The sequence below is a fragment of the Alligator mississippiensis genome, chromosome 7, assembly GCF_030867095.1.
Source record: "Alligator mississippiensis isolate rAllMis1 chromosome 7, rAllMis1, whole genome shotgun sequence".
NCBI lineage: Eukaryota > Metazoa > Chordata > Crocodylia > Alligatoridae > Alligator > Alligator mississippiensis.
This window is the reverse complement of record NC_081830.1, coordinates 9,260,306-9,285,650: the sequence shown is the minus strand read 5'-3', so window position 1 is coordinate 9,285,650 and position 25,345 is coordinate 9,260,306. Positions and strand designations below refer to the sequence as shown.

At 43.0% G+C, this 25,345-nt stretch overlaps 2 protein-coding genes across 2 annotated transcripts; one reads left to right on the top strand and one right to left on the bottom strand.

Moving 5' to 3' along the window:
• Positions 1–1,621: 1,621 nt before the first annotated feature.
• LOC132251735 (olfactory receptor 6N1-like) lies at positions 1,622–2,554 on the bottom strand. Its single transcript, XM_059731663.1, has one exon. It carries the CDS (start codon positions 2,552–2,554, stop codon positions 1,622–1,624), a length of 933 nt encoding a protein of 310 aa, XP_059587646.1.
• Positions 2,555–22,166: 19,612 nt separating this feature from the next.
• On the top strand, positions 22,167–23,096 carry LOC102568865 (olfactory receptor 13G1). Its single transcript, XM_019481175.2, has one exon. The coding sequence runs from the start codon at positions 22,167–22,169 to the stop codon at positions 23,094–23,096; it is 930 nt and encodes a 309-aa protein (XP_019336720.2).
• Positions 23,097–25,345: the final 2,249 nt, after the last annotated feature.

Genomic DNA, 25,345 nt, shown 5'->3' with positions numbered 1-25,345 from the left:
AAAGATTTTTTATAGGCACTTTTTTTGGATCAACAGTGTAGTTTGGAGAGATTTGAGACAAGCTTTCCAGCACAAAAGCTAATCTGTCACTGGAGCCCCTTATTTATTCAATCAAAAAGTGAAGGCTTTCAGAAAGCTGGATTTTTAACTCCAAACTGCTGATCACTGGGAATATGCAGGAATTCACAGTGACCACAACACAGATCAAAATCAAACCTGGAGGTGCTGGACACTCACAATTTCTTATTCATAGGGATTTAGAAATTAAAAGATGCATTTTCACACTGAATAACAATACAAACAAGAATATTACAACTTTATTCATTTTGAAAAAACTTCAAGACACCATTCTTGGCTTTCATGTCAGGATTACATAATTTAGTTTGGAAAATGAATGTTATTCCTTCTCATGTACATATGTATATTTGTGTGTTTATAAGGCAACATCGGTATGACATGTAGCATACACAAGATATACCCTAGGCATCATTTTGTAACATATATATTATAGCAATAGATAATATCACATAAAGTGAGAATCTGGTTCACTATAACACACTCAAACTTGGAGTTTGACACAAGCATTGGTTCCATCTGCTGCTTAGCTCTCTTGTGTACGCTTCCTTCCCACAGGTCAGACGAAGAGTACGAGCCTACCCAAAAGCTTGTCTATGCCTATCCCAACTCTGCAGTTGGTTCAATAAAAGATATCACCAAAAAGAAAAGCTTGCCTCTTTCATTGCTATAGCACGGCAGTTCTGGTACAAGTTCAGAATGCTGCAACTTTTTGAACTAATTGTCTTCATTAACTGAAGAATTCTGCTTGATCTAGTGAGGAACGGGGGCTTGAAAGTTCATTTCATGCACCAAATTTTACCTTAAAACTGGGAGAACCTGATGGAGAATGCCATATCCTATTTCTTTACTGGGTCTCCAATGAAATATATTGCTGAGTCCTTCACATATTTACAGGACTCCTAAACACCGTTACTTAATTTTTCAAAAAAAATCTGGAGAGACTTTTTAAAAGATTCAGATAGGCATGCAACTTTTCGTGCTATACCTGTTCTACCATGGCTAAATCTATGTGAAGATCTGAAGTTTGGTGCTCATTTTTTTAAAAGGTCAAGTTGTGATAACTCTACTAACAAGTAATTGTGGTACAATCCTCCTCCCCCCCCCCAAAAAAAAAAAAAAAAAAAAAGATTGACCACACTAGTCTTTGGGAATTGTTCCAAATATTTTAGTCGATTAACTAGAATATGAGCTTCAGCTGACAGAAAGCAAAATACCTTTATGAATTTAGTTTAGGAGTCTTAGGACACATCTACACGAGATGCATGCTGCACAGTAGCCTAATAACACTGACCAGTAACATGCCAGTCAAAAACCATGTTAATATGCTACTGCATGGTGTTTTTATGCTACTGTGCAGGAAGAGTCACCAAATATCTGTGTACTGGCACTACTGAACATTATCTCTAGTTACTGTGCATTTAGTTAGTACTTCATTCAGCAAGAACAAAAGTAATTGTGCTGTAACTAAGGCACATTCATGAACATATACATGAGCCCTGAAATGAGGAATGGGGAAGCCAGGAGAACTCAGGAACTCCCAAACTTATTCCTTACCCCTCAAGAAAGTTTTTTTCAGGGCCTCTTTCACATCCTTGTTTCTCAGTGTGTATATGATTGGATTCAGCAGTGGTGTTAAAACGGAGTAGAAGACAGATACCACCACATTGGCATTTGATTCATACTTCACCGCGGGGCGCACATACATAAAGATGAGGGTCCCAAAATAAATGCTGACCACAGAAAGGTGTGCAGCACAGGTGGAAAATGTTTTCTGTCGGGCAGCAGCAGATGACATCCTCAGTATGGTGACTATGATTTGGACATAGGAGGTCATGGTGAAGAGGACAGCAGACATAATGACAACAGTGCTGACAGCATAGCCCACCCCCTGGATGGCATAAGTTTCAGAGCATGAGAGTCTAAAGAGCTGATCAGCATCACAGAAGAAATGGTTAATCCTGTTTGGGGTGCAGAAGGAAAGCTTAGCCAGCATGATGGATGGAAACGTTGGGCAGGTGAACCCCATGAGCCAGCATACCACAGCTAAGTTCTGGCAGGTTCTGGGACTCATGATGGTGGAGTAACGCAGAGGGTTGCAGATGGCTAAGTACCGGTCATAAGCCATGACTGTCAGGAGAAAGAGTTCAATGGCAGCAAGGGCAAAGAAAAAATAATACTGGACTATGCAGCTGGATACAGAGATCATGCTCTTTTCCACCAGGAAACTGGCCAACATCTTGGGCACTGTGACAGTGGTGTACCAGATCTCCACTACTGAGAGGTTGCAGATGAAGAAGTACATGGGAGTTTGCAGCCGGGAGTCCACCAAGACAATGACAACGATAAGAACATTACCCATGAGTGATGAGAGGTAAATGGTTAGGAACAAAATAAAGAGAACAACTTGGAGCTGCTGCTGGGAGGTGAACCTCAGAAAAATGAACTCAGCAATCACAGTCCTGTTATGTCTTTCCATGGGGTTGGCTGGATTAATTCAGATAAAGAAATCTGTAAACAAACAGGTATATCAGCAAGTACAGAATCATGGTTTGCCCAAAGTGAACTGACCCTATCTCGCTATCTAGCATGCTAAGCTTACTTCCAAGATATTTCTGCAACAACTCACTTTAGGGCTTATCCCAGAATCTGGTTACTTTCTCTCTCTCTGATTAACTGTCTATCTATCTACCTGTTGATCACAGACTTCTTGCATTGATTTGACCCTAAAGTGACAACTTCTGTAGGGTTACTAAAAAAGAATGGGACAATTTCATCCCAAGCATTCATCATCTGCCAGTACATTATGTCTGGGATTCCCAAAAACTCTGTAAAGCCATAGTAAATGTATATTTATCTGCATCTTTTTTACCACACATAACTTTTTTTAAGTCTACATAATAAATTCAGCAATATATCAATGAAACTTCTTTCATGAAGATAGTTATTGGTGTTATTATATTATCATACTTGGAGTAGAATTCCCCAATTAAATTATAGTTTACTTACAGTCTGATAGGATGTTACTTTACTATATCAGAAGGGAATGTCCAGTCACATTAAAACTCAGGATATAAAATAACCTATAATGGAAGGTTGTAGAAGTCAATGAATATCATGACATAAAAGAAAATATACTTATGAAAATGGAATTTTCTTCTAGAATGCTGATTATTTGGGAGGCTTTTAAAAGATAATCTTCTATGGTATATGTTTTTAAGAAAAAGATAATAAAGTAGAAAATAAAGGAGATAAAAGGAAGTGTTTAAGTTGTTAGATACCAAATGAAAATGATAAATAAAATAAGAAGACTGTAACTAAGGAGCTGATGATTATTCCTTCTAGTACTAAATAACAACCAGCGTGTGGTTGCTTTGGAGCTTTCATGACACCCAAGGGGTCAGTCATGTGAACAGTATTATGATTTTTGTGAGTCATCCTCTAGCAAAGATAATGGTAAGAATGAGATCATCATGGGCAACATCCCATTCCCCGTTTCTGAACCTAACTTCAGAATTGAACCCACATAACTGCAGCTTTAATCACTTATACAAACTTTGGGATTGTAGTCAACTGCATCGTGGAATAGGAGCACCCTGCGTGGGAATCTGTTTCAAGTAAGACAGCGGAGGATAAGAATCCTCCCACCTTTGAGGCTAGTAACTGACTAATAGGGCACTTTCTGAAAGAATAACCCCTTTCATTCTCAGTGGGTTTGAATCTGGGTCTCCTCTTTTCCAGAAAACTCATCTAACTGCCAGTCCTCTTCTTAAGGCTGTCTACTCATACCTTGCATTTAATCTTTATTACATAAGAACTACTGTAACATTTTCTGGCCTACCAGGATCAGGTGCACAAATTGGAAACCAGGGCTCCCACTTTCCAAGCCCGCCTGCTTTAATAGTCACACACTTTCAGGCCTTTAGATCTGTTCATTCTGGCCCTACACAGAACACTTTCTCATTTATCCAGCAAGGAGGGTTGTACACACGCAACTGAAGAGCAATCGAGTGTTAAAAATGGCTTGGTGCTTGGTGCTTGAAGTGTTTTCCTGGAAAGCAAGAGTTGCAGGTCCAAAGCATACCTATAGAAGAGATTGCTAAAATACATAGCTATATTAACAGACAGACAAATGAATCTTTTTCCTGTTACTTATATCAAGATTGTCTAACCCATCTGGCCCCATAGCAGATTGAGTGCTGCAGGACCTCTCCATGGACCGAATAAATGGCACAGGGCTGGACCTCTGAGTTAGATCATACCCTTGGACCACCCCACCATGCTGATCCAGTGCTCAGGATACCCATTCTAGCCAGTCCAGGACCTGGCAGGTAGAGACCCAGCACCCCAGGTGTTGTCCAGAGGGGGGTCACCAGCAGGGCCTCTGGGTGGAAAGGTGGTGTGGCATGTTGCTGGTCCAGATGGAGAGGACATCCCACTGGGTCTGTCTTCACTACCCCTTTTATAGGGGCAGACCTTCTGTGACCCCAGTGGCAGGGGGCCTGCCCAGGCAAGGGCCAGCCCCTGGGGCACTGAGCATGTGCATTCCAAGTCAGGACATGCAGTTTCAGGTGTCTATAATGGTGGCTTGGGTGGGATCTGCAGCATTCTTTCTCCTTCAAATCTTGAGCCAGGGAGGGTCAATGCAGGCTGATGGTTGGGTCATGGAGCTGATGGCTCGGTCATTCAGAAGGAGCTATTTTTAGACGTACTGCCATTGTCTCTCAGGCACCCTCATTCATCCCCATTCATTCAGGAGCCAAGTTACATAAGAGAGGCAGGTATGAGTCACACAGTTACAAAAGAGTTACAATAGGGCATGCCCAGGCAAGGGACACAAGATGGAGACTTGAAAAACAAAATGGAAACTTGACGTGACTTATGCTAACTTACATATGTAGGCCTAAATCATAGTATCAGTAAAACAGTAATATAGAATAGTAAAAATTAATATAAACATAATAATTATACAATATAAAGAAGGAGAAAAAACAAAACAAATACAACTTACTACCAAAATAAAATGCTGAAGTTTATCTTATGTCTTAGCTCACTTATACTTATCTATAGGGAATACAGAGGGAGAGAAAAAGTCAGAAATTGTTAGGGGAAGGGGAGGGAATGTATTTTTAAATTAAAAAAAGAACAACTGGGGGTTTTGCCACACCAGGAGCACCATGGCCTCTTTCTGTGGAGTCAGCCAAGTGCCCTAGAGCTATATCAATAGAGTCCCAGAAGCACAGTGGAAAAAGGCCTGACATAGAGGCTACTTCCTACCACATCAGCTAAGCCCTCATGATGCTGGACTTCTTGCTGTGCTGAAGAAGCACTGTTGTTCTCACTAGGCTCCCTGAGATGTTCAGCTATGGTGTTCCTGGGCCCTATGTCTTACGTGTTGCTTGGGCACTTGGCTGCCATTGGGGGTATGTCTCCCATTAAGGCTGCATGCTGGATGGTCCAGCTCTGTGGGCCATATCTGAAAAGCTCACTGGCCAAGTTCATGGATGACATCAAGTTATGGGGCAGTGCGGTCACTCCAGGAGATAGGTTACAGATACAGTTGGACCTGGACAAGCTAGAGAGTTGGGCAGACCAGAACCAGATTAAGTTTAACACCCCCAAGTGTAAGGCGCTCCATCTGGGGGCAAACAACCCTCAACATACACACAGGCTCGGTGGTGACAGCTTGATTTGCACCACAGCCGAAAGGGACCTGGGGGTAATGATTGACCATCGCATGAATATGAGCTGTCAGTGCGATGCAGTGGCCAGCAGGGCACATAACACATTGGCATGCATCAACCAATGCATCTCATGTAAAACTAGGAAAGTGATACTCCCACTGTACTCAGCACTGGTGAGACCGCAGCTGGAGTACTGTGTCCAGTTCTGGGTGCCGCATTTCAATAAGAACGTGGAAAAACTTGAGAAGGTCCGGAAAAGAGCCACGTGTATGATCAGGGACTTGCAAGGCAAGCCATACAAGAAGAGCCTGAGGGTCCTGGGCCTCTTTAGCCTAAAGAAGAGAAGGCTGAGAGGGGACTTGATAGCAGCTTACCGCTATATCAGAGGAGAGCATCAGGAGCTCGGTGAACAACTGTTCACTAAGGCATCCCCAGAGAAGACCAAGATGAATGGATACAAACTCCTGGAAGGCCGCTTCAGGCTTAATACCAGGAAAAACTCCTTCACAGTCAAGGTGTCCAGACTGTGGAATAAACTCCCTTCAGAGGTGGTGCAGTCACCTACCCTGGAGGTTTTCAAGAGGAGACTGGACAGTCACTTTACTGGGGTCACTTGATGCCAGTTGTCTTCCTGCCTAGAGTGGAGGGGCTGGACCTCATGATCTGTGAGGTCCCTTCCAGCCCCTAACAATCTATGAATCTATGAACTGAGCTGTATTTTTGACACCTCTGACTGAGATCATGTTTAAAGAAGTTCATGTTCATTGGGTTTGCCACTGCTGTAATGAAAAAAAATTCTATCTTTATTAACTCATCAATATTAACAGACATATAAGAAAACAGAAAAAAAAGCTGTGACGTTTTGATTCTGTTCATATGTTCACCAAAGCATCCCATGGGGAGACAAGAAACAATGGGCACAAACTAATTGAAGATTGCTTCAGATTGGACATAAAGAAAAAACTTCTTTATAAGTCAAGTGCCAAGGGTCTGGAACAGACTCCTCCCAGAGGTGGTACTGTCACCCACCCTGGTGATTTTCAAAAAGCATCTTGATGCTCACTTTGCTGGGGTCATCTGAACAGGTGGAGTACCTTGCATTTGTCTACATTGAATTGCATCCTGTTTCATTCTGCCCATTGATCCAACCTGTCCAGATTGACCTGTATCCACTCCCTGTCTCCGATGTGTTAACTTTGCCCCATAACTTGGTGTCATCTGCAAACTTGGACAGGGTGCTCTCCACGCCCTCATTCAAATCGCTGATGAAGATATTAAATAACACCAGTCCAAAGACTGAACCCTGCGGCAAACCACTGCCCACCTCCTTCCAGATCGAAAACGACCCATCCACCACCACTCTCTGGGTGCGGTTTGCCACCCACCTGACTGTGTAAGATCCATTTCACAGCCTGCTAGTGTCCTTATGAAAACAAGATGTGAAACTGCATGGAAGGCCTTCTTAAAGTCCAGGTAGATGACATCTGCCTCAGCTCCAGTGTCAAGGCAGTGTGTTACTTGGTCGTAAAAGGCTATAAGGTGTGTCAGGCAGGATCTACCTGTGACAACCCCATGCTGGTTTCCTTTCAGCATCATTTCCCCTGCTAGGCCTTCACAAATGCACTCTTTAATGATTTTTTCCAGTGTTTCCTCAAGGGTAGAGGTAAGACTGACTGGCCTAAGGTTACCCGGCTCGTCCCTTCTCCCCTTCTTAAAAATGGGCACCACGTTGGCCCTTTTCCAGTCCTCAGGGACCTGACTAGAGCACCATGAGTGCTCAAATAGCCGTGCCAGTGGCTTAGCTATGACACTGGCCAGTTCCTTCAGCACCCATGGATGGAGGTCATCCAGGCCTGCTGACTTGTACCCATCCAGCCCCTCCAACTGTTCCTTAACTAAGTCAGCACTAACCATTGGTGGTCTAGCGCTTCCTGGACATCTGTGTTCAAATTGGGGGAATTGTCTTGGCCAGTACTTAGGAATACTGAAACAAAGAACTCGTTGAAAAGCTCCGTCTTTTTCCCTGTGTCGGCCACCGACTGTCCTAATTTGTCCTGCAGGGGCCCTGTGTTACCCTTTCCTTTCCTTTTGCTCGCTATGTATCTGTAGAAGGACTTTTTATTGCCCTTGATTGTTGTAGACAGCCTAAGCTTCAGCCCTGCCTTGGCCTGCCTAACTGATTCCCTGCAATAGTGCACCAGGGAGGTATATTCCTCCTTGGTGGCTGCCCCCCACTTCCACTGCTTATAAATCTCTTCATTTGCCCCCAGTCTTTTCTGGAGTTCCCTGTTCAGCTAAGGGGGCTTTTTAGTCCCCTTTCCAGCGAAATGGAATAGTCTCCTTTTGTGCCCCAAGGATCACTTCCTTGAGAAACCGCCAACCCTCCTGGACCCCCATATGCTCGATGCTCTTGAGTTCAGCCACCTCACTAACTAGCCTTCTAAGCTTACTAAAATTGGCCCTTCTGAAGTCTAACGCTTTAGCCTTGCTGGTTATTTTTCCCACCCTTCGCTGGATTGTGAATTCGACCAGCTGATTGTCACTATCTCTCAGGTTACTGTGCACTCGCAGTTTACCCACAAGATCATCCCCTGTTGCTAAGACCGGGTCTAGCAAAGCGTTACCCCTGGTGGGACTGGACACCTCCTGGGTTAGGTGGAGGTCCTGCACGCAGTATAAGAACCCACATGAGAGGTTTGTTTTGGCTGTCTGCTCCTCCCAGCAGATGCCCAGGTAATTTAGGTCCCCCATGACCACCGCCTCTCTTGCCTGAAAGGCCTCTGAGAGCTGCCTGGAGAATACCAGGTCTAGCTCATCATCCTGATGAGGAGGTCTGTAGTAGACCCCCACTATCGAGTCCTTTTCCCCTGGACCCCCCTGTATCCTGACCCATAATACATCGGTATTCCCCACCTCTACCCTTGCCTTGATGATGGTAGATGTGTACTGCTCCCTAACACAGAGGGCACACTGTTGGCTCATATTCAGCTTATTGTCCACTGTGACCCCCAGGTCCTTTTCTGCAGAGCTGCAGCCCAGGCAGTCGGCACCCAGCCTGTACTGGTACATGGGATTGTTCCTTCCTAAATGCAGGACTTTGCACTTGTCCTTGTTGAACCTGATGGGGTTCATTTTGGCCCAATCCTCCAAATTGTCTACATCACTCTGAATCCCAGCCCTACCCTACCCTACCCTACCCTCCAGCATATCTACTACTCCCCACAGCTTGTTGTCATCTGCAAACTTGGTGAGAGTGCATTCTGTGCCATCTTCCAGGTCACTGATGAAGATATCTGTCTTGATACCTTTAAGAGTGTTATGTGTAAGTTGTTACATTGGCCCGTGGATTTCAGGAGGGAACCGAAGGGAACAGCAAAACAATAGGCTGAGCACTGCTTTCTGAATAAAAAAGCTTTATCATTGTATAAGCTTAACTCCTTGGTCTTTTGATAACTACACATAATACCAAGAGGGGGTGCCCAGAAAGACAGAAATATGGAGCATCTCAGAGGAGTTAAAGCTGTCCAGGAATGCAGCAAAAAACTGGAAGAAATTTAAGCAGAGTTTTACCATATATATGATGACCAGTGGAAATACAGAGAAGGAACCACTCTAGGTAGCAATTTTTTTAAAGATAGCAGGTCCAGAAGCTCTGTCTCTTTATAATAGCCTAGAGATAAACAGAAAAGCTATGGTGCAGTAATTTAAAAAAAAGTTAGAGGAATATTGTATACCCCTCCCAAAATGAAACCTTTGAATGGTATAATTTCCACGAGATAGCAGAAAGAATGTGAGACAATACAGGAGTTTGTCGAAGACCTGAGGAGCAGGATGAAGCACACAAGAAACAGCAGGTGCATGCTCTATGCAACAAGGAAGAGGAAGAATTCCTCATTGGCACAATGCAAGAAGAAGTTCATCTAGGGGGTAATATACCCCTTATTGATGCAACTAAGTATCGGGTCATAAATGATCAAATAAGTACACTTCCTCAAAGTAAAATGGAAGAATAAAGCCCCAGGTCCAGACAGAATACTGATGGACGTTTATATTGATAACATTAATTGGTGAACTCTAGTCTTGGAAAAATGGTATAACTTGATAACTGAGCTGGGTCAAAACCCAGATTCTCAGAAAAGGAGTACCATCAGACCTATTTTCAAAAAGGTTTAAAACATAAGCCAGAATCTTATTGCCCCATAAGTTCAATAGATGTTTCAGCTAAAATTTTTGTGCACCACTTGTTATACCATCTTGTAGCATGGGTAAAACAAGAAACCATATTACATGAACATCAGACTAGATTTAGGGATGGGTATTCCCCTATTAATAACATATTTATTCTTCAGTTTTTGAGACATAAATACAGGCAAATGTGCAAATTAGCACTGTAGGTTGCACTTGTTGATCTGTCAAGAGCTTTTAACAGTATATATAGAAGTAAACTTTGGGAAAAAAATTGATAAATTATGGGATTGACCCTTCTCTTTTGTACCTGATGATAGAATACTATAAAGACACATGGGTCCAAGTTAGATGGGGCCTGAGGGGCGAACTCACACAAAAATTTCAGACACAAAATGATGAATTAACTGTGCAGTAAATGTCTTGGCGTCTACACATATGCCCCTATTAGGGCATATATAACTAATACACTCCACAGCAGGGTAGTATTTGTAAATACTTGTAAATACAAATGCTACCCTGCTGCGGTGTTTTTTTCATGTGAAGCAGAGCATGTGTAGACACTGCCCAGGCTGGCTAGGGAGCAGGGTGCTCAGCATGGGGGCTAACTGTCAGGCAACCGCATGCTGAAGCATCCTTGTGCCTCAGCCAGCCTCTCCACAGCACGTGCAGCCCAGTCAGAGCAGACCTTGGTTGGCACACTGACACCTAGGTCCCCTGCCAGCTCCAAATGACAAATAAACTCTGGTGCAATATGCTCTGGAGTTTCTTGTTCTGGGGTGCACATTCAAATGGTGCACCCAGGAGCAAAAAATTCCAGAGCAATAAGCTCCAGAATTTATTTGTGTGCATTAATCGCACATGTATATGTACCCACTGTGAACCAAAGCTCTTGAGGGACACATGATACAAATCAAGGTCAGATGTTCGTTAGGTTTACCTCCTTGTAGATCCATTGAGATAAGCTTTCGGCTTTCAACAACACTTTCCTTATGGCAACCAAACGTACACAGTTGACATTGTTGATGAATTAGTAAAAAAATCAGTGAGCGAGTTCCATAGAGAATTCAGGGATTAATGCCCAAGGGAACCTGTGGATTTTTTGTGCTGTTCTTTTAGTATAAATGAGTTTGGTGCGACTCAATTCAAGACCATTAATTTCTTAAGGAGGATCGGCAGCTTGGTTCATCCCTATTGCAATGTCGTTGGTTGTTTTCTTATGTCATGATCTCACAGTCATCCAAAAATCCTTTCCCTGTGGTTACAAGTGACAATTTCTCCTGTGAGATATGAAAGCTGCTGCAAAGGCTGAACAACTCTAACAGGCAGCAATAGGCATACAGTAAGGGTGAGTCCTTTCATTTGTTGTACTGTTATGCTTCAGAAAATATATTTTTCTCTACTCAACTAATAAAGTAAGGTCACCTGAACTGTGTTCTCAATTCTCCTCCTGTTCATATGTAAAATTCTCTTCTCTTTCTATATGGTCTCATAAAAATAAAAGGAAACAATATTTTTTTAAATTAAAACATCTGAAAATGAAATTTTATGTATATATAATTTCATGTGTAGATGTTATAATTATATATATATAATTATATATATATAGTATATAACCTGTGCAATTAAAATATATAATTTTAATAAATATATAATTTTAATAAACATATAATTATATATATATATAAACTTTTAATAAACATATATATAGTTTTAAGTCTTCTTATTTTCAGTGACTGAAAATATTTGATTTGCCTTATTGAGAAATTTGGAGAAATTAAATGATGTAGTTTAACTTAAACTTTTTTATTTCTTGCTTTTTCCAAATTAGACAGTCCACCAAAGATTATTTTACAAAAATCTAATTGCAGGGAGATTTTCTTTCTGTGTTTATAGAATGTCAACCCTTTAATGAATCTGGAGTCTGGAGGCAGCCTCAACCAGCACAATGTAAATTAGAAATCACTGTTTTGATGTCAGTAGTGCATCCATCGTATAACTGCTAGATGTGTGGTCAGAGCTGGACTTCTAGTTGACTTGTCGTGAAGTTCAAACGCAACTCTGTTCTCTAAAAGGTCTAAAAGACCTAACTGTTACATTTGCAGCCATTTGTACAGAGAAGGGAAAACCCAACCCCAGTTCTAGGGTACCCAAAACATTTTTACCTTACCTTTCCCACTTTTGCAGAGTTTGTAGTTGACCTCAGCATTTGCAAATCAGTGAATACCTATGGAGTATACTCAAGAGGACTGTTCTCTGGTCAGGAAGATGTACATAAGCATAGGAATGTCAATAACCCCTGAATTTTTTTAGCAAAAGTAGAAAAACCTTTCCACCCAATACTGTAGTGGCTTGGGTGCTTGTCCATGTACTAGGTTCACTTTGCTATGCAAGGTCTGAACTTGTTTCTCCAGGTAAACATCAGATCATGGGCTAAGCATTATCCGGACCCCTCTCCAGCTCTTCTCTTCAACCTATCTCACTGGTCAGCCAAGCATGGAAGATATGTTGGGCCCAGAACATAAAGGGAGGGGGATGCCCACTAGCCTGTGCCTGTGCTTCCAATGGGGCAGCAACTTTCCTATTACTACTTAGTGAATGCTAAGTAAGTGGAAGATGAAATGTCATGAAGTTGGCAGCAGAGAGCACTGGGCAGTGGCTGGCTTATGGCTTGATAGTTAGAGCCCTTTGGCTGGAAGCAAGAGTTGTTATTTCAACACGCTCTGTGGGGTTTAGAAATTGGGTACAGTGCTTCCTCAGGAAGTATGGTAACATCCTGAGTCAAGTGGAGAGACAGCTGCCTTCTTCCAGTTCCAGTTTGCTTTCTGAAGGAATGTGCGCATGAGTGCCAAAATTTGCAATTGGGAAACAATGCACATGCCATTTAGGAATGTAAAATCAAACAAGTGGGTTTTACACGCCTAACCTAGTCAAACTGAACTGCTGTCTGGAGCAAGATAATATTATCACACCCGAGTTAAGGTTTTTAGCTAGGGCTAAAAACAGTCTGCATGGTTCTGAAATAGAAGAGAGGCAGAGATTATCCGGAATGGCTAACAGGCAACAAAACCACAGAATGAAGGTTAATTTGAATAGCTGAACAACAAAGCATTAAAAGAGAGAGGGTCATTAACATCTATGAAGTGAAGAAAGATTAGCAAAAATCAGGGAGATTATGGTAAGTCATAAAGTCAATTCATTCCATCAGTGCTGTATGAATAGAAATGCAACTGCCCCTCCTTGCTAGTTGGCTTTAAACTTTGGGTAGGGCAGGAATCAAAGAACTGCACCACTGCCCCCTCCCTGGATCCACCCCTGTGTACACATCTCAGCACTTTCGCCCAAGTTTCTTTCAAGCTGTGTGCAAAATTCCCTTGAACTCCGCTTACACTTGATGTTCATCCTGGTGTCTTGTAAGGATCACAGACAATCAATCCTGCTTGTGTTTTGGAGTCCATGAAAAGTGTTAAACAGAGCTACACTACCATATATAACCCTATGTGGATTTTAACAAAGACACTCCTATTCAACGGGGGGGAAAACTCACAGTGCATCATGCTACGATTGCTATGGATAGACACCATATTTTTTTTTCATATTTCATTACATGCATTCCAAGGGGGAGATCATACAATAACATTTCAAGTACATTTTCTGCGGAGAACTCTAAGTGATACGTTAAAGGGCTGCCTGTGTCACAGAAGCATAATCTGAACATAATTGATAGTAATTCACTGTTCTATATGTAATTTCTGCTGCATTAAACTCACTGAATGGAAAAAGGGGCTTCAGAAACTCTGTCCCAAATAAACATAGTCCCAGTATTAAATGAAAACCTTTAAGTCAGAGAAACCAAGCAACCCCTTGCTCACAAATAACAGCAGAGAGAGCTGAATTTTATGTCTCAGACCCACTTAACTAAGATCTTTTCATTTTTTTTCAGAGTAAAGATCATGGTATATTATAATATGGGCACAGGGTGTCAGAAGAACGGACAGGCAGACAGACAGATATTTTCACCTTTTATCATTTCTGCATTTGAAAACACTGAAGGGTAAGAATTTAACATTTCCATTTCCTTTAGTCATCAGATGTGTATCTTTTCTATTTTCCTTTTATTGTTCTAGTTCACCCCCTTTTTGTGAGTGATGAATTTAAACTTAGGGTGAAGTTGCACATGACACTTCTCTATCTGTGGTACATTAAGCAGTGTTAAAGTAAGAATGTATGGTGAGCAGATGTTGCTAAGAGTTAATATACCATCTTGTCTGCACAGCTCTGACCTTGCAGCAAGAGGGCTGATGAGCAGGGGCATGGCTAGGGAGGAAGGAGGACTCAGGAAACTATAGGCCCATAAGTCTTACCTCGGTCCTGGGGAAGCTTTTCAAAAGAAATATCCTGACACATGTCCAGGAAGGGCCAGCAGGGGAGGTTATGCTCAGGGGCAACCAGCATGGGTTCATTAGGGGCAGGTCTTGTCCAACCAACCTGGTGGCCTTCTATGACCAGGTCACCAAGTCCTTGGATGCAGGTGTCGCAGTGGATATATTCTTTCTGGACTTCAGGAAGGCCTTCGACACGGTCTCTTACCCCATTCTCAGTAAGAAACTAGGAGACAGTGGTTTTGAAGCCTACACAGTCAGATGGGTCACTAACTGGCTGGAGGGCCGCACCCGGAGGGTGGTGGTGGACAGGTCTTATTTGACCTGGTGGGCAGTGGGGTTCCCCAGGGCTTGGTCCTCAGGCCCGCACTATTCAATGTCTTCATCAGTGACTTGAGCGAGGGGGTAAAAAGCACCCTGTTCAAGTTCGCAGATGACACTAGACGTGGGGTGAAGTGGGTATGCTAGTAGGAAGGAACAGGCTGCAAGCAGATCTAGACAGGTTACAGGGGTGGACCAAAGAGAACAGGATGGGGTTCAACACTAACAAGTGCAGGGTACCGCACCTGCGGAGGAAGAACCAGCAACACACCTACAGGCTGGGGAACTCCCTTCTCATCAGTGTTGAGACAGAAAAGGATCTTGGAGTCATCATTGATGCTACAATGAACATGGACCAACAGTGTGAGGACGCGGTCAGGAAGGCCAACCATACCTTGTCATGCATCCACAGATGCATCTCAAGCAGGTCCAAGGAGGTGATCCTCCCCTCTACGCGGCACTGGTCAGGCTGCAGTTGAAGTATTGTGTCCAGTTCTGGGCACAATGCTTCAGGAGGGATGTGGCCAATATGGAGAAGGTCCGAAGGAGGGCCACCTGCATGGTCAGGGGTCAGCAGGGCAGGCCCTATGAGGACAGGCTGAGGGACCTGAACCTGTTCAGCCTCCATAAAAGAAGGCTGAGGGGGGGATCTAGTGGCCATTTACAAACTAGTCAGGGGGGACCAGCAGGCATTGGGGGAGTCCCTGTTCCCCTAAGCACTACCAGGAGTGACAAGAAATAATGGTCACAAGCTGGCAGAGGGTAGATTTAAGCTAGACATCAGGAGGCGCTACTTCACTGTCAGGACGGCTAGGACCTGGAACCAGCTTCCAAGAGAAGTGGTGCTGGCTCCTACCCTGGGGGTCTTTAAGAGGAGGTTAGATGAACACCTCGCCAGGGTCATCTGACCCCAGTACTCTTTCTTGCCACGGCAGGGGGTCGGACTTGATGATCTGCTCAGGTCCCTTCCGACCCTACCAGCTATGAAACTATATGCATAGTGACTAGTTCAATAGGATTTTGTTCTCAACTTTAATTGAGACGATTCACATTCATAGCAACTATATATTACATTTGCTTTCCTCTTTTCCGGCCCAGCAGCTTGTGGAGACACACACTCACACACACACAAACACCTACACCAGTTTTCTTTTTTGCCATATGAGATTCAAGTGTGGAATAAGCATGGGGTTTTCACCTGTTATATTCAATTACATGTGAGTGGGGCTCCCCCGTCCCTGTTAAATTCAATGAGAGACATGTATAACATTCATAGACTCCTCTTAAAAAGTCCAAAATCATAGATTAAAATCAGCTCCTTGAACTGAAACCCACCTAAAGATTTATTTTACCATGTATACTATACAAATCTTCTACTGCAATTTAGGGATGTGCCACTATTGACTTCATTGGTGTTTTTTAAAGTGGATTAGCTAACCATCATCCCAAATAGCTCACATTGGCTTAACAAACAAGAGGTAAATTAATAGCTTTCATTTCCAAAGGGACTGATGGAGAAATAGGTAAATCCCATCAATCTCTACTAGTCTGTTGCTTTCACCATTGTCTTCAGCCAATCCCTTCATATCATTTCCACTTAATTTGATGGCATTTGTTCCCCCCCCCTCTTTTTTTTTATAGATCCTATATCTGAAGAAGAAATGTCAGTGGAAAATCAAACAACTCTGAGCTACTTTATTCTCCTGGGGCTTTCCAGTGACTCACAGCTCCAAATTTTACTCTTCACGGTGTTTTTAGTTATATACGTAACAACCCTAGTGGTGAACATGTTGATCATGTTAGTGATAAGGGTGGATCCAAACCTTTCCACCCCCATGTACTTTTTCTTGTTCCATTTGGCCCTCTCAGACATTGCTTATTCTTCAGTCACCGTTCCAAAGATGCTGGGGAACTTCCTAGCAGAGCTTCAGAGAATTTCTCCCCAGGGTTGCATTACCCAGATCTTCTTTAGTCTCTTGGCTGGTTGTAGTGAAGTGTTTATTCTGGCAGCAATGGCTTATGACCGATATGCAGCTATCTGTGTCCCACTACATTATATGAGTATTATGAATAACAAATTATGCAGGCAAATGTTGGGTGGGTCATGGGCTATGGGTTTAATATATGCACTGCTGAACACTCTCCCCTTTTTAACTGTGCATTTCTGTGGACCTAAAAAAATTGACCATTTCAGCTGTGAGCCCCCTCCAGTCTTAGAAGTAGCTTGTACTGAGACTTTTACCAACAAACTGTTGCTTCATACATCTGCAATGTTGGTTGGAGCCATTACCTTCTCCTGTAACTTTGTCTCCTACATTCGCATCCTCTTCACCATCCTGAGGATACGCTCCACAGAAGGCAGGAAAAAAGCCTTCTCCACCTGCAGCTCCCACCTTATTGTGGTGGTTTTGTTCTACAGCACAGGTTTGTTTAGGTATCTGAGACCTAATTCAGCTTCCTCAGTGGTTCTAGACAGACTCTTCTCCATCCAGTACAGTATCCTAACACCCATGTTAAACCCCATCATCTATAGCTTAAAGAATAAGGAAGTAAAAACATGCTTAGGAAAATTGTTAGGGAAACTTTATTTTTTCCAAAACCAGTCTTGATTCTTGGATGCGCTGGTGTCAACTTTTATTTTTGCGGGGGGGAGGGGGGTTACCTAAGATGATGCCCACCCCCACCCCCAGCAGCACAGCTGGAGGAGAGCTGAGCAAAGCCCACAAGGGGGTGGGGGCAGAAGTTAGAAGAAATGTGTTTGGATTATCGGTTGTTTTAAACTCCTTCTTTTCTCATCCTCTGGGAACTACAAAGGCTGTTTGGTCATTCTGTTCGTTGATGGTCACAGGCTCCAAAAGGAAAGGACAGGTAGGATGACTTCTGGTCATTGAGACTTCCGGATCTGGCAATTGATTATCTAAGTGCCACTAATGCCATTTATGCACAGGCTGGCATTTTATCCTTTGGAGTTTAGTCCTGCACATGTAGACAACCTCATGTGACTATTAGCCCTGTGTGAATAGGGAACTAATTTGATTCGGGTTCAGATTCAGCCGATTTGAATGCCATACCTGCAACTGTCATCTGAATCAGACAAAAGACAACAAAGTTACAGATATTTCATTGATTCCCCATTATACCCTATGGCTGAATCTCTGAATCTTTTCCGAATCGATTCAGAAGCTCCGAATTGATTCAGAAAGCCTGAAGCTTCCCGCGATTCGATTCAGATTCATAGATTCGGCCTCCAAATCATCTGAATTGTCTCTGAATCCGAATTCATGATCCAAAGCTTTGCACAGCCCTAGTGACTATATGGTCGCACAGATTACAGGCATGCACAGGTGTAGTCAGGGTCCATGTCCATGCTCCTTGTGGAAGCATAGTGGCCTCTGACACCCAGAAATGAAGTCAGTAAAAATCCATTACTTTTAGGCTTATACTTAGGAATAGGAAAAATATTCTATCTTCCCCCCATGCCTCAGTGCCTACAGTACGCAGGTGTAATGCTCAAGGTTGTGAGATATAAAGCACTCTCACTCAAATGGGATTCAAACTAGGGCTTTTCTCACTTTTCCACATAGCACTCTAACCACCACAGTGCAGCCATTGGTCTGGCCTTTCTCCAGCATTCATTCTGAAGCTGAACCCTAATAAAACTTTTGAAAAACAATACACAGAGGGCAATTTCTCCCTCACTGAAGTAGGGGGGAAAGGAAGAATTTGAGGTTTAGTTCCAGACTAAAGCTTAAGTCTTTGCCTTTTCAAAGCCAACAGCCATTTGACAGCCACACACCTTTCAGCTCACTTGTTGCCTCCCATGGACCTCCCTTTTGTGGTTGTATAGGGATCAGCGCAGTGCAAGAACAAAGCTGCTGCTTCACTAGGGCAAATTCCCCAGCTAAAATTAGGGCCCCCTTGACTTTCACTTATTTGATTTACACACTCTCTAGCTTGCCCTCTTCCTTCTGGCCTCATATATCTTCCCTCCTTTCTCCCACTCAAGGCTGCCAATGAGGCCAACTTCAAATAGAGCACTGTGAGGGGGTCTGTAGAAATGAACATGCTTTCCCTTTATTGCTGCCCTCCCACCTCTGTGCAACATGTTTACCAGATCTAGAATTCAAGATGGATTTACTTTCCTACACAACTGGGGTATCAAAGATACAGCTGGCAGGCTGGGTTTAACTTGCAGAGTCATGTCACTCAGCCCGTGGGTCTCAGGCTACCATGGAAAGCCCATCTGCTGTGTACTGAACATGGTGCAGGAGTTGGACCCAGCACAGGCTGAACATACACTCCAAATTGGCCCCATGTGCTATGTGCTGCATGTGGCCCCGGGACCAGACACACCCTGCACTCTGGATCTGGGACTGGTAAGGATAGGGCCCACAGATCCAGCAGGCAGAGCCAATCTGGAAGAGGCACCATATGCATCATGCACACCTGATCTGCCCCATGAGCAGCATGCTGCACCAGGTATGCTGCATGCTGCATACAGCACAGGAGGGCTGGACTCAGTGGGCCCTGCGCACAGTGCTTGGGCTGGTTTGGGGGCAGCACTGCATGGAGTACCTGTGTTAGACCAGTCCTGTGCATTGGATCCTGGGCCTGTAGGGATTAGGCCCACACACTGGTCCCATGTGCGAGAGTCAGCATTCAAGGCTGATCTGGCGCACGCACCACATACAGCATGTCCTCCAGACTGGCCCCACATATTGTTTGTAGTGGAAGCCCCAGACCAGCCTCACATATGGTATGCCATGCCCAGGGCTGGAGCTGACTCAGGCTGCACGCAATACAGCTGGTGCCTGCTTCAAGCAGTATCTGGGGCTGTTCTGGATCACATGCTGCATGTGGCATTCACACCAGACCATTCCTGTGGGCTGACTCTGGCATGTGGAGTCCAATGTCTATTAATCATTTCTCAACACCTTCATTACCTTTAGATTGTATGGATCTGTCTACCCACCTTGTATTTTCACCTGTCCTAATTGAGAGTTAAATCAATGAAGCTATGCTGGTTGGGAATCTGGCCCACTGACTTAAAAGGAACAAAGAAATAAGATACTGCTCAAGGTTATCAGACTGTGAGCCATAAGTTTCATAAGATAGTGTGGAATAGCAGACATTATACAAGGCAGCCAGCTCAGATCATATACTACTGAGGACAATGTCAAAACTCCTCTTGAATTAAATGACACCAGACTTTAATCTCTGAATGTTTATGCACTCAGTCTGAGTAACTAAAATATATATCAATGGGTACCATTAGTGTCAGGGGAAAAAATGGAAAAACATATTAATTCAGAATCAGAGTAATATGCATAATTTGATAACATTTCTAGAAGAACTTTGCCCTTTAAAAAAAAAAATTCATGTTATTTGAAGTGATTCCCATTTATTTGCACCTTTGGAATGTTGTTTGAGTTAATTTTTGCAGAGATGCACAAGGGATATAAGATTTCCCTAAAGAATGGTTCTATGTATGAAGATGAATAATCATAAACACTTCATACTTTTGGAGTCCGCACTTACCAGTTAAGTTCATTCACCATTAAGCACTCAGCAATAGGTAAGGATGTGCATGGATTTCATTCATCCTTTCTCCCTTTCCTAGTCACTTTTCATTCTTATGTATTAATTCAATTGTATTCCTGATTGTTTTTACATGCTTAGAAAAAAAAACCTAATAATAATTTCTACTAGGAATATGCTAAAAGTCCAACCATATCATTGCTAACAGAGCAACCATTTGATTCTGATCTCAAATTTAAGGTTCATATTATCAAAGTTTCATGAAAACATGAAGCATTAGGTTGAGTAATATGTTTATGTCTCTAAACAATCCAAATAGATTATGTTTTTCTTATTTTGCTTTTATGATTTTAATTTTTCTTATTTTGCTTTAATTTTGCTTTTATTTTGTATTTTATTTTCTGAGATTACACAATTCCACAGCTGTGTTTATGAATCTTGCAGCATATTCTGATTTTAAGTTAGACCCAAGCAAATCTGGTCTACTTTTAGATATATTTTGGAGTCCCTCTGAATTTCACTGTGGTTAGAATCTATACACAATGGAGTTTAAATGTTGAAAGAATTGTATAAGTGAGCAAAGCTCCATAAACTATTGAGTGTGCTTTGAAATAGGGTGAAAATAATTAATTAAGATACCATGATGTCTTGCATGTATTCAGACTGATACTCATTTTCAACGGTTTTGCAATACAGAAACTCCTTTGGCGTCTTAGAAGACATCACCTTTTTCATGTAGGATGAGTAACAGGAGATGCAGCAGATTCAATAAAGTGGTATTAAGAACAAAGAAGTCTCAGGGCATTGTTACACATTAAGTTTAGGCATCTTCTGTAGCTATTAACTCCTGGATTGTCAACACATTACCCCTGAAACTAGTTTTAAGCACACTTTAGACAGCTTAAAGTTATACCACTCCAGAACAGGTTTATCTGTGTTACCCAGTGCATAAGGTGTGGTTATTCCCCACAGATGAGCCACCCCAGTTGCAGTCCTGCAGCATCCCAGGATGCAGAGTTTCCTCCCTGACCCTCCAGTTCTATGTGGACAAACTTTCCATTACTTGAACTCTACTGCCTAGGTAGCATTTCTGACACCAAGCCAACTCCCCCTCCTGCCACAGGAGCTCCCCTGCTGCAACCCTGTGCAAATAGGCTGCAGAGCACAAGCCAGCTACCCAGGTTTCTGGGCATGGACTAGTCTAGGAGTGCGATCAAAGAAGGGTGGGGGGTAAAGGTAGGGGACAAGAGTGGGTCCTCATAAGGTGGGGCTTCCTTCCCAGGGCAGGAAAAGTAGCTCCATCAAAAGCACCTTCCATCACTGCTCACAGGTCACAGCCATCCTGGGAAGCATGACCAGCAACCCCCACACCCCAGTCCCAATATATTAAAATATAACACCTGCTTTAATTTAGTTTAGCTTAATTTTTAAAAAATGAGAAAAAGGAGGCATTGTATCTTGATTGTCCCATAAATTATTATGGGTCCCATACTTGAAAAAATGGTACGGTAGAAAATATCTAACCTCGTTTATAGGTATGACCATCAATGTAAGAATGGCATTCAAGATCGTATTAGAAATAGCTTATTGACCCAGGTGAACTTATATTTTAAAATGTGGTTGAGAACATCCTGAGTCCAATTCCTGCCCTCTTCTCTACTTATAATTGGAAGCCTGCTGGCTAGGTAGCTGCAACCATTTTGCGTGTTAACACATCTTGATATAGTTTTGCTTGTGGTCTGAATGAAATATTGAGAATGTCCAGGCTAAATGAAATGTCTATAATATATATTGTATATAAACACATATTCTAGACATTTCATTCAGCCTGTTACATTTTTTATATACATATACACACACACATACGTACACACACGTGTAGCTAAATATATACGTATCCAACTCTCTCTCTCATTTCTGATTGGCAATGTGACAGCTTTAATTTTTTGTTTTCATTTCTAGGAAAGAAATGCCGAAAGGAATGGAAGCCAGTAATCACACCAGAGTGTCTGAATTCATCATTCAAGGGCTCTTTGACCAGCCCTATCTCCAGGGTATGTTCTTTGGAGTCCTCCTGTGTCTGTATGTGATGGCTATCAAGGGAAATTCCCTGATCATCTTGGCTATCCTCTTCCACCCACCTCTACACACTCCCATGTACTTCTTCATTGCCAACTTAGCTATGGTTGACATTTTGTGCAGCTCCTCAGTTCTTCCCAAGATGCTGCAGAACCTGATGCAGGAAAAGAAAACTATCTCCTTCAATGACTGCATAGTCCAGCTCTTTGCCTTCACTTTGCCAATGGGGACAGAAGTTGTGCTCCTCACAGCCATGTCATTTGACCGCTATGTGGCCATCTGTCATCCCTTGCGCTATGTAACCATCATGAGCAAACCTGTCTGTATCATGTTAGCAACTGGTGTCTGGGCAACTGGTACCATCAATTCTCTGGTGCATGCATTCCTCATGGTGCAACTGGATTTTTGTGGACCCAACCTCATTCAGCATTTCTTCTGTGAGATTCCACCACTCCTGGCATTGTCCTGCAGTCCAACCCACCTCAATGAAATCATGGTATTCATGGCAGATATCTGTCTAGGCATGGGTGGTTTCCTGCTGACCATCATATCCTATGGATTAATCATTCTCAGCATCCTGAAAATCAAGAGCTCCAAAGTGAAACGGAAAGTCTTCTCCACATGTTCTGCACACCTTGTTGTGGTCACCTTGTACTACTCTGCCCTCATCTACACCTACATTCGGCCTACGTCCAGCTACTCACTGAAAAAAGACAAGTTAGTGACTGTTCTGTATACACTTGTGACTCCTGCACTCAACCCTCTGATCTATAGCCTGCGCAACAAGGAAGTCAAAGTTGCCTTCATGAAACTCCTTCCATTCACAAGATAATCCTTCTCCTTTCAATACAACTGATTCTCTTGTGCATAATCATGTCTATGGAAGATCCACTGACAGTGACTTTTTTTTTGTATTTTTACAGACTTCTATAAACATAGAGGAAGACATAGTCTGTTCTGTTTAATGGAATTGCAGTGATCTATAGAAGCTAGGCACATGGTGCATTGCCAGCAGCGCATTTCTCTGGATTTGCACCAAAGGAGTATAAGCTCTGATTGGCATCATTCAGCTATGCTGGTTTATGATGGATTAAATGACATGCATTGTGTAGTACAATTCTTCATATGTAGATTCATTAGTGTGGGGTTTTACATACTGTTCTTCAGGGATCATTACTTTTTTTAAAAGACTATGCCTTATTCTCTAATTTCTTATGAGACATGAAATCCAAAATCCCCATCAAGAAATCATTGATCTGAGACCATAGACTCCATTGTGTGTCCAACATCAGCCCAGGGGCTCCAAACGTGCAGATTGCAGGGCTCAGGTGGAAATGGTGGTGGTGAAAGGTGACCCCCATTATTGTACCTGCACCCCACCTGTGTCTCTTGCTGATCAGGAGCAGGTGCTGGAAGGAGAAAACTGCTCATTCCTGCTGCTGTCCCCCATTGAGTCCAGGTCCCCACATAGCTGCTTCCTGCACTGCCTGCTGAATCATGGAAGCAGGAGCTCTGCAACTTCCACTACCCCCAACCCTAGATCACCCAAGGACAGTGATGGCGGCATGTAGGGTTTTTTTCTGCACCTGCTCCCTACCCAGACCCCTTTTCCCAAATCATTCCAGGGATTCCAGCAACATCCTCCCCCCCACCATCCCCTCCCCAACATGGTCTGACCTCACTCCCTGCCTGGACTCTTAAGGGGACCCAGGCATCTGGGGCCATGGAGAACTGGAGCTTCTGGCATGCCCCCTGCTAAGCTGGCTCCAGCGGACAGTGCAAGTCCTGGAAATGGCTGGGGGAGGGGGGGAGGAATCTTTCCTTCCTTCTCGACTGTTGCACATTCTTTATTATAAGGTCAAATGTGTTTCTCGCTGCCAATAAACAATAACCTATAACTATGTCAAACAATATATGGAAATATGCAGCAATTCTCACCAGTCATTTCAAAATCTTCCACCAAATTTAAGTAATTTTCCTGAGCTATAATTTTCGGCAGACATTATTAAAACACCAAGATGGTGACAAGTGTCAGCACCTGACTTACCATTTCTTTTTGACCTCCTCAAATCAGCACCACACCACAAACTAGTAGTGTAGTATGTGGTATGGTCTGCAAGTTTGTTCATTCATCTTGCAGGGGTACCCACTTCCACCTTGATGCTTATGAATCTGGCATGGTATTCTGATCTTGGGCTAGGTCTGAGCAAATCCAGTTTAAAATCATGTTGGGCAATGGTGTTCCCCTGGATTACACCACAGACAGATTTTACCATATTTGCTCAAATAGAAGATGGCACTGATTATAAAATGCCTCCCTCAATAAATAGCTTCTATATATAAAAAATTTATAAATTTATTATCATTTTCCAGGCACAGAATCTAAGTATTAGAGATTTGCCTTGAATTTGTCCCCCTCCCCACTACTACACATGGGGAAATAAATTTGGGGGGATTAGCTAGCTCTTTGCTCTCTACTTTCCACCAACTTTTCCCCCTGGCAGCCTTTCCTTCTTCCTTTATTAGACCCAGCTCTTCCTGAGCTTATGCAAAAAATAAAGACAACAAAAAGTCCTTCTTCCGGTATATAGGGAGCAAAAAGAAGGTGCAGGGTAACATAGGACCCCTACAGGGCAGGTTAGGGCATTTGGTGACAGATAGGCGGGACAAGACTGAACACTTCAATGACTTTTTTTCACTTCAATGACTCTGTATTCCTGAACAAGGATCAAGACAAATCTCCCAATTGCATTATAGATAAGCACAGGAGGAACACCAGCTCACCAACAGTCAACACTGACCTAGTAAAGGGACACTTGGAGGGGCTGAATGTGTTTAAGTCAGAAGGCCCGGATGATCTTCATCCAAGGGTGCTGAAGGAATTGGCCAGTGTCATAGCAGAGCCACTGGCCTGGCTGTTTGAGCACCCATGGTGCTCAGGTCAGGTCCCAGAGGACTGGAAAAGGGCCAATGTGGTACCTATTTTCAAGAAGGGGAGGAAGGATGATCTGGGTAGTTATAGGCCAGTTAGTCTCAGCTCTATCTTTGAGAAAACCTTTGAAAAAATTATCAAGGTGCACA

Coding starts and splice junctions, on each gene's coding strand:
- LOC102568865 (XM_019481175.2), top strand. CDS start 22,167: ATGGAAGCCAGTAATCACACCAGAGTGTCTGAATTCATCATTCAAGGG.
- LOC132251735 (XM_059731663.1), bottom strand. CDS start 2,554: ATGGAAAGACATAACAGGACTGTGATTGCTGAGTTCATTTTTCTGAGG.